The sequence below is a fragment of the Epinephelus moara genome, chromosome 8 (genome assembly GCF_006386435.1).
Source record: "Epinephelus moara isolate mb chromosome 8, YSFRI_EMoa_1.0, whole genome shotgun sequence".
Taxonomy (NCBI): Eukaryota; Metazoa; Chordata; class Actinopteri; order Perciformes; family Serranidae; genus Epinephelus; species Epinephelus moara.
In genome coordinates this window covers 2,048,917-2,058,398 of record NC_065513.1, presented here as the reverse complement: position 1 = coordinate 2,058,398, position 9,482 = coordinate 2,048,917, and the positions used below count along the sequence as shown (strand labels likewise).

At 40.2% G+C, this 9,482-nt stretch overlaps 1 protein-coding gene across 2 annotated transcripts in view; it reads right to left on the bottom strand.

Annotated features, from left to right (window-relative positions):
- The window catches only part of LOC126393916 (ectonucleoside triphosphate diphosphohydrolase 2-like), a 17,386-nt gene that overhangs the window by 4,079 nt on the left and 3,825 nt on the right, over positions 1 to 9,482 (bottom strand). For both annotated transcript variants that reach the window (XM_050050352.1, XM_050050353.1), the window contains exons 2-6: positions 8,113 to 8,230; positions 6,511 to 6,661; positions 6,205 to 6,364; positions 2,847 to 3,074; positions 946 to 1,218 (exon numbers count right to left, since the gene is read on the bottom strand). In XM_050050352.1, the coding sequence (XP_049906309.1) occupies positions 946 to 1,218; positions 2,847 to 3,074; positions 6,205 to 6,364; positions 6,511 to 6,661; positions 8,113 to 8,230 (930 nt within the window). The remainder of the gene's footprint in view (positions 1 to 945; positions 1,219 to 2,846; positions 3,075 to 6,204; positions 6,365 to 6,510; positions 6,662 to 8,112; positions 8,231 to 9,482) is intronic.

Sequence of the window (9,482 nt, the reverse complement as noted above, 5' to 3'; positions counted from 1 at the left end):
TGGAGAAAATCACACAGCTGGTCTGCGACTACTTTCTCAAGGATCTTTGACATAAAGGGAAGATTAGACATTGGTCTATAGTTGGCTAACACCTCTGGATCCAGGGTGGGCTTTTTTAGAAAAGGTTTAATTACAGCTACCTTAAGATACAGCGCAGAACCCTCAAACTCCCAGGCCTCTGGTAGAGGACCCAAGCTTAAGGAAGGCACACCACCCCCATAGGGGTTATACAGTTTTTTAGGCAGTTTCCACTTTGCAGAGCATTACTATGCACATTGCTCCCTGACTTTAGCCTAATCATACACATAACAGTCCCCTCCATTTTCCATTGCTATCATTTTTTGACCTACAAGTTCCTTGCAGGAGTATGAATGGATGGAAGCAACAGCGTACCCACCACCACACCACTGTTGAAAAAATTGATTGTGGTGGGCTAGTAAAGTGGGGTGCAATTTTTTAAAGCTCCTTTGGACATAATCATGAGCTTCACAAACTTTGGATTGAGAATGTAAAAAACGTTAGGTAAAACTGTCAAGAAGGACACTAAGAAAGGAAACAAACATTTTCTTCAACATTCTTTGACAAGCTGTGTATTAATGACTGATGTAACATTATTTCTCAGTTGAACTTTTTTTTGTCCATAAAGTAATGTGTTATGATATTTCCTTATCCACTGTGAGGGTCCTAAGGACAGAGGGATGTCGTATGCTGTAAAGCCCTGTGAGGCAAATTGTGATTTGTGATATTGGGCTTTATAAATAAAATTGATTGAACTGATTGATGATATATGTAAAGTATTGACATTTACTGATAAATTGGTATACACTATGTTGTGGAGAATGAGAAAACATTGCAACTTTAACAACATTAATGTTGGTCTATGAGTAAAAACTATTATGCACTTTTTTGTTACTTTTGCCCCATCCGTCTAAATGGCTCTCTTACCATGAAGTTTCCGCTCACGCTGGGCTGGAAGACTCCATCAAAGGAGCACTTGGAGTAAGAGCAGCTGTCGAAGGAGAACATCTTTGTGACGTTGTCCAGGCAGTTCTGGTAATCTCCTGTGCCCACGACTGATACAGTCATCTGAGGATTAAACTGGGCCGGCCTGTAGCTCTTAGTACACGGAGAATCAAAGACATCCTCCCCCAGCTTGATAGATATGTTGAACTGTTGTGGATAGCAGGGATGGGACACTTGAGGTTTCACACCTTGAGTCTTAAAGAGGCAAAATAAATAAATAAATAAATAATAAGAAATAAAGATTAGTAGTAAAGTACAGCATATGACAAGTAGGCCTGTAGTTCCAAGTAAACTGGTAGACTAGAAACATATACAATTTACCAGCCTGAATAGTTTGACATTTTTGAAAAAAGGCTTAGTCTCTTTCTTGCAGAGAGTCAGATGAGAGCTGCAGCTCTAACGGCCTCTCTGTGCATTGTGTTCACGTGTGCGCTTGCGCGCGAGACCAGCGAAAGCACGTGAACACACATGAATGCGGTGCCCATGTCTCACGGTCTCGTGCAAGCGCGCACACGTGAACGCGGTGCACAGAGAGGCAGTTAGAGCTGCAGGCTACAATGAGGCTAAAAACAGAATTCAAATGACGTTTTTCCAAATGACTTTTTATGTAGGGGCTTCAGGACACTTGGATCACTACGGACAAGCAGTATGGAGATATTTTGTAGTTTCAATTATGTATTTTTGAACGTTTGAATCTGGGGCGCCGTAAGCCCACATTAGGTGGAGTTGTGTTGCTACCCCCTCTCCCCTTGAATCTCCGCAAGTGATGTGAGGACTCTAAAACTTCACCTGAGCCTCCATCGGCATATGGGTGAGTAGATAATGGGTGAATTTTAATTTTCGGGTGCACTATCCCTTTAACATAAAGACTGGAAATGGGGAACAGGTAGCCTGGCACTGTCCGAATGTTAAAAAAAAAAAAAAAAAATCCACCTACCTACTAATGCCTGTACCTTCTTGGAGTCCCCACTGGTTGCCTTGCAATCTCACAGTGTTGGCAAGATTCCAGTAAATCACTGCTAATAGCCAAGAAATAGTCTGGCACCACAAATTGTTATTTTACATTTTGGGTTTTGTCCAGATTAGGCAAGTGAAATACAGTGTGTCAATTAGTGAGCCTTAAGTGCACATTATATTGAGAGTATTTTCACCATGTTACCTTTCCATCAGTCAGCTTGTTTAGCAGTTAGCGGCTTCATTTCTCCATCTATGCTCTCGTCAAAGCCACCAGACTCCATTGAGAGAAAAAGTATTTTAGCTCACTGAACATGGGAGCTGCTCGTCTCTCACTGCCTCGATTAGTAAGTTTGTTTGTGTTATTGCGTGACTTTGGCAAAACTTAATTAACCCTTTTAAATGCCAAAGTCATACACTAACACAACTAATAATTGACTGATTGAGGCCACAGTAGACCAGCAGCTCTTGTGTTCAGCAATGTTAAATCACTGTGTTTTCAATGGAGTCTAGCTTTGAAGAGCTAGCTAGAATAATTGCATATTTTTCCACAGGTAACCACTGTTTGCCATTAAGGTAAAGCAGTGAAAATATTCTAAATAGAGTGTACACTTAAATTGATGTTGTGTTTTTTTTTTTAGTTGGGACTTTTTTTTTAAAGCTTTCATGTCAGACTCCAGACTGCTTCTCTAAACTGGAGCTGTGCTGACTGACATTTACTGTTTGTAATATACTGACTATGGATAAGTACCTCACACAAACCCACTTCAAAAAATCTGAACTATCCCTTTAAGGCAGAAATCATGAAAATGTTGATGTTTATTAACAGCCATATGTAACTGTTAGGCTTTACATGTTATGAACAGTACCTTGATAAGATAGGCCAGCAGTTTCTTTACAAACTGGCCTTGACCGTAGCACAGGAAGCTCTGGGTGTATAGTCTGTAGGTTTGTCCATAAAACTTAAGCTCCATCACTTTCTCCTTGTCCTCCACCTCTTCTGAGGTCTCAAAAGTAATCTGTGTGGAAGCTCCGCCCAAATCCAAAGCTCCACTTGTCTTCCTGCCTGGATTCAGCCAACGCCCAACAAAACCATACTGAATGGCAAGAAAGGAAATGTCAAGATACAACAATTTGAACTGAAGTAGCACAATCAAAATATTCCAGTACTGAGCAGAGTTTACTCTGAGAAAAACATCCAGCCAAAAACACCGATATTTTCAAAGCCCCTGTGTGTTTTAGTCATGAAACCAATGAGAGTTTAAGGCAACGTCAGTCGGTCACAATCTGTCAGTTGGTCTATCATTGTGGTTCAGAGTGACACAGCCCTATGGATTGCCATGAAATTTTGTATGACCCGTAAAGGATGAATCCTAATGACGGTGATCCTCTGACTTTTCAGTTAGCACCACCAGCACATCAAAGTATTCACTGCACCAGAGTAGACATTTACTGGATGGATGGGCACAAAGTTTGGTGCAGTAATTCCTGTCGAATCCTAATAACTCTGGTGATCCTCTATGGAGTTAGATTTGTGTCTTTATTACATGCAAGAAAATAAATGATATGAGAGAAAAAAATGTTTGAGAGAAAAAAAATTATTTGAGAGAAAAAGCTTTCACACTGATAGCAAAAAATAATAATATTTGAGACTAAAAAAAGTTTTGAGAGAAAGTATTTTGTCATAGAAAAAAGATTTCCGAGAAAAAAACTCTCTCAAAAAACTTTTTTTTACTCTCAAATATTATTTTTTTACTATCAGCGTGAAAACATTTTCTCTCAAAAAAAAGTGTTTCTGTCAAAACATTTTTCTTTTCTCTCTCAAAACCTAAGTCTTTGCTCTCGTGTCAGGATTTTGCTTTCGCTGCGAAAATAATGTCATTGGTGGGGCCACGTTCCTATTGGCCAGTCTCAATCCAATTGACAGCTGGGTGAGGATCGTCTTGGGAGTTGAATTCAACTGAATCATTCATCCACCATGGTCGATTCATCGGCATAGATGTGCTGCGTTATTTGGGAGCGGAGACTCCAATGTTTGGGTAAGATGATGACACAGATGATGAATGAGCGGGCTGGATGGAGATTGCCAAGTTTAAATGACCATCACTAATATCATGCTACTTGTTGACTATATTGTATGTCATTTCCAGTAAATATCACAATATAAAATGCATGTTTTCTGTTTAAAAAATAAAAAACGTTGAAAAATAGCTTGTATTCGCCCATCCTTTAAGTAGTTACGTTTCTAGTCGAGCACACAGCTGATAGGTAGTTACATGGTTTGTTTACATTAAGTAACAGAAGCATATTTAACAGACTCAGTGTGGACAGAGAGCGATGCTTGCTTGCTGTTAGGACACTGTGTAAAATTCATATGAGGCACGCATTTTCCATAAAACCATTTTTAAAAAGTGTGTGCAGTGCACCCACCACACCACAATGGGAGAGTAGATGCACAGCCAGGACACTGTCATGTGTTTTTGGCATGAAAATGTAAAAGCCAGACAAAGGAGCTCAGCAAGACGATTGTGAGGTATTCCAAAAGTAATACAAAGTATTTAAAAGACATTACTCAGTCTGAGTAATCTTATGAAATATGTTACAAATTTCATTTTAGAATACACATTCAGTAATCAGTAGTGGAATATATTTTAATAGTAACCCTCCCAAAACTGGTATTATGTGAGTGTTCCTAAAAATGGCGACACACTGTACACTCGATGCACACTTTCCCAATGCCTTTTCAAAGTGGTATTCAGAAATAAGTGTATTTCATAATTCACAACAGTCTGTAACAGTCCACTCGTTGGCAGTAATCTGCCTTAATAAGCTTCCTCATGCTTGTGGTCTTAGTGGGCACTTGAACACTGGTAGTAACCATAAATACATCACACAAATACACTTGATAGAGGATAACACTTAAAATAAAGAAGTTTTTCAACATAAAAAAATATGTTAAAACATTAACATGTTTTAATTAGCTGACAACTTATTTTAAGAAGCTGGTCAAAAATAATTTGACCAGTAAATATCACCACAACTTTTGGATAAATATTAAGTTGGTTCAACTTAATTGAGCTTTTCAAGATCAAAGCAGATCATGTTGGTTGTACTAAACTGATTGAGTTTGCCAGATTATAAAAGACTTATATCAATAAGGCCAGAGTGGGAACCACTTAAAAGGATGCATGCAAGTTGTTACCTTTATTTTGTTTTGTTTTGTTTTGTTTTCTAAGTTAAGCCAGTGGATTCTTTTTAGAGAGTGCTCTTAAAAAATGATTTACGGGGTTAGTGGATAATGCTTAAGACAGGGGTGTCCAAACTTTTTTATTAGGGGTCAGCTCAGATAATATGAAAATATCTGGGAGCCATTTGCTTATCACATCTAATGGGTTATTTAAATCAAAAAAAAAGAAAGAAAAGTCACGAACAAATGAGACAAAAACACGTTTGATCTTAGTGAAGTATTCAACTCTCCATTACTGAAAGTGACGGTTCCCCTTTCCACTTTCCACTTCTCTGCTGTGGCCATGTCTGCTTCCTAGCAGGAAATGTCTGCTGTTAGGTAAGCATTCTATTTGCCTAATAACCATCTGTTTATCAAAACACATTAGTTCCACCTGTGCAGTTCCTACTTTTGCACTTCTACAAACTGTATGATGATCCTGTCATAGTGAGGTGAATGGAAAAAAATGCTTTGTTTTTGTTTGATTAACCAATATTGTGTGACTGGCCATATATATTAAGTTGATTTTGAAAAGCAAGCCGAGGGCTGTTTAAAATTGGTCCACAGGCCACAATGGGTCCCCAGGCCAGACTTTGGACATGCCTGGATTAAAATAAATATGTTTTTCAGCATAACAGATTAGTTACATTAAAGTGTTTTAGTCAGTTTACAACCTTTTTTCAGAGGTTGGTCAAAATCCTAAACATTTTCTACATTACTGAGTACGTTAAATAAAAAGGATAAGTTAGAATATCTTATGGAAAATAATTTGACCATTAAATATCACCACAACTTTTGGATAATTATTAATTTGGTTCAACCTCATTAAGCTTTTCAAGGTCAAAGCAAATCATGTTGGTTGTATCAAACTGATTGAGTTTGTTAGATTATGAAAGACTCATAGGATTGACTCAATAAGGCCAGATTGGGAAAAAGCATGTAAGGGCTGATTATTTTCCTCTGTGATTTCCTGTGTGTTGAGCAGAAATGTCAGAGCTCACCTTGACAAAGTTTTCAAGTAAGTAGTTGACTGTGACCCAACCATATGCCCCCTCCTCTTGTCCACTCAGGATGGTTGCCTCCTTGAATTTGAAAGGGTATGACCGCAGTTTGTTCTCCACTTCCTTCAGTACTCGCTCGGACTCTGTGGCATTAACCATGCTATTAAAGTGTGGTGAGAGTTAGATGGGGAATGAAACAATATTAAATTCTTCCAAGATCCATTCTCATGCATTCATGCATTATTGATAAGCAGTGTGGTAGATATATTAGTGCAATGTCCTGTCTTAATAGGAATTTATACTGACTTCAAGATCCTCATGCCTGCAGTAGCTCCCAGACAGAGTGGAGTTTGGTGGTGCCTGGAGTTGGGGATATCCTTCACAGCTTGTTCCAGACAGGCCTCCAGACTTGCTGCTGCACCACCACGAATACCTGCATAGCTGGATATACCTCCACCTTGACAGAAAGAGAAAGTAGTTCTGCTTACAAAGAACTCAGCTTGACCCTCTCAAAAAGTGGACTTCCTTGTCTTAGAAGGATGAATGATAAAGGCTCTAGTTGGTGTTTCCAGGGAAACTCTAAAAACAAACCAGGAACAACTGGCAATGACTAAGATGGCACAAATGGCATGGTGAGGAAGTAGAGCACTTAGTAACAGAAGTCTTACACAACGCATAGCATGTTGACCTTGCTTCTGTGGTTTTCTTATAAAGTCATTGGATATGTTTCTGTAGGATGACATTGTGGAAGTGGAAGTGAGAATTTCTTCACCACCAGGACAGTCTGGGGTTAAAGGGTCAGTTCAGAGTAAGAAAACAAACATATTTTCAAGTCAAACTCCAGTGGTATCTACATGAAATGTTTTGGTTAAGCTTGACCAGGTTTTGAGATTTGTAATTAAAGTGAATGGCATTTTTGAAATTTTCATTTGCTGCTGTGAGCAGCGTAAGTTGACCTGCACTTTACTGTGATAAAATTAAAGTTGATGGATCTTAGAACTTGGGCAAATTAAAGGCCCTGACAAATTGAGTCAGCAGGCATTCGTTGGTCAGTGTTGGGCTCTTGGTGAACATCTGTGGCCCTCGCTGCTGCAGTATGGCCCTTGTCAGCGCTAGTCTGCTTTTTTTTATTTTATTTTTTTTGTTGATTGAATTTTGAATTCTGCCATCAGAATTCTGGGCCATCATTCCTCTTTTTTTCACTTATGGATCAATCAGTCTTTGTAAAAAGACATTCCAGGTGTTTTCTGTGTTGTCTAGCTGAAGTCTGCAAATTGTGTTTGTCAGAGTTTTGTCTCGAATTTTTTGACACTAGTTAGAAATCTGCCTGTAAATGCATGTACAGCTGATATGCTATACCCTGGTGGTTGGCTGTATCACAGTGTAAAGTCATCTTTATATTATATACTGGTAAGGTAGCTTAACTTGATAGCAACCTCCCACGTAAAGGCTGTGAGTTCGAGTCCTGGGCGGTGCAGTTTTAACATGCTTCTGCCTCCTCAGATGTTGTGCTGTGTGGGTTAGAAACATGTGATTTCAAAGCTATTTCAAGAATTAATGAGATTAATGAGAATTAATGAGATTCTTCCAAGAGAGTTCTACCAATGGATTCTCATGGATTTGTTATTTGTCTTCCTCCTCTTCTTCCTTTTACTCTTTCTCATCCCCCCCTTCTTCTTCTTCTTTTCTTTTTATGTCTTCTTCCATATCTGAACACTTCTCCATAGGTATGTTTGGCGTGGCCATTAGGCTTTACACCTTTCCCAGCACAGATAGCTCAGCTGGACCACAATTAGCCATTGTTCTTCTTCTTGCACCTTAAAAATGGATAATAGGATAATAACCCTAAAAAGCAGTGTTGCATCGTATGTTATGCCAGCCCTCTCTCACCCACTGAGAGGAGCTCACCTGCTGCATGACACTCGCTGTGCTGGGTAACAATACCAGTGCCATTTTGCTTGTCAGCCGGCCATTTGTAGATGTACATGGAGGTGTGGGATGAGCCTGCATCCAGAACAATCCCATACTGTAACAGACAGAGCATTACATGTCAGAAACAAAGGTTACAATAATGTAACCATAGTTCTTTTAGCTGAGGTGGAGCCCTCCCCTGGACTCTTTGGGTAATACTCCTCTAATCACCAGCACATCATTTACACACTGACAAAAGCATAGCCAATCAGAATGAGCCTACCTGAATACCTGGGACCCCACAGTATACAGGGAGGCGGATTCCCGCCATCAGACATCCTACACCCTCTTCAATGGGTGATGTAGGAACCACAGGGCCCCTAGGTAGAGCGCTGCGTCTTTGCTAATAGAACTAGGGTTACAATATCGTAACCTTTGTTCTATCTCACCAAGGCTCCGCTCTCTGCTGGACTCTTTTGGTACAGTTGGCGGAGCCTGATGAATGAACACCGTCATGACATAACATCGACCCAGCCACACTGATCTTGACCGGCTAAAGGTTAGCCACTGTAGCCTGCCTACTTCTTCATAACCCAGGCCATCACAGTGTGGAAGTAGGGGGCCCCAGCCAACCCAGGTGGTAAGGAACCGAACTGGGTGGAGCTTTGGTCTAACCTTGCAGGGGTTGAAAGACAGGCAATAGACTGGGGAAGCGCCTGAAAGGCCTCGCAGGCAGGTGGCTGCTAAACACCACTGTGCTTGGTCTGCACCGAGGTACTGATGACATCCTTGAAGTGGCAACTCCATCCATGCAAGAAGCTGCTCAGTGTGCTACTTGCCATTCACTGAAGAGAAAAAAGATGTCTGACGGCAGGAATCCGCCTTCGTATATATTTTGGGGTCAGCATTTATTTAGGTAGGCTCATCCGGATTGGCCGCCTACATTTTTACTTTTCTCAATGTGCAAATGCGTGCTTGTGATTAAAAGGAGTTTTACCCAAAGAGTCCAGTAGAGGGTAGAGCCTGTGTGAGATGGAACATACAATATGTTAACAGAACATACATCATGCCTCCAGGACAGGGGCAGGCTGGGGTTGAAATTCAGCCTGGGAGCTTGGTTTGGAGAGGCCTTTTTTTTCCGATCGCACGACGGACGCAAGTGGAACCGTAATTTTAACATGAACCGATCGCACGACGGACGCAAGTGGAACCGTAATTTTAACATGAATACTTTATTTGCAGTATAAAATCAATCTAATGATATTAACCCTATGGGCCCTAGGCCTTTTTTGGGGTATTTTTACTGCCTTTACTTTTAAGCTCATATCACAGTCATTATAAAGGCTACATACACATGCTATATCTTG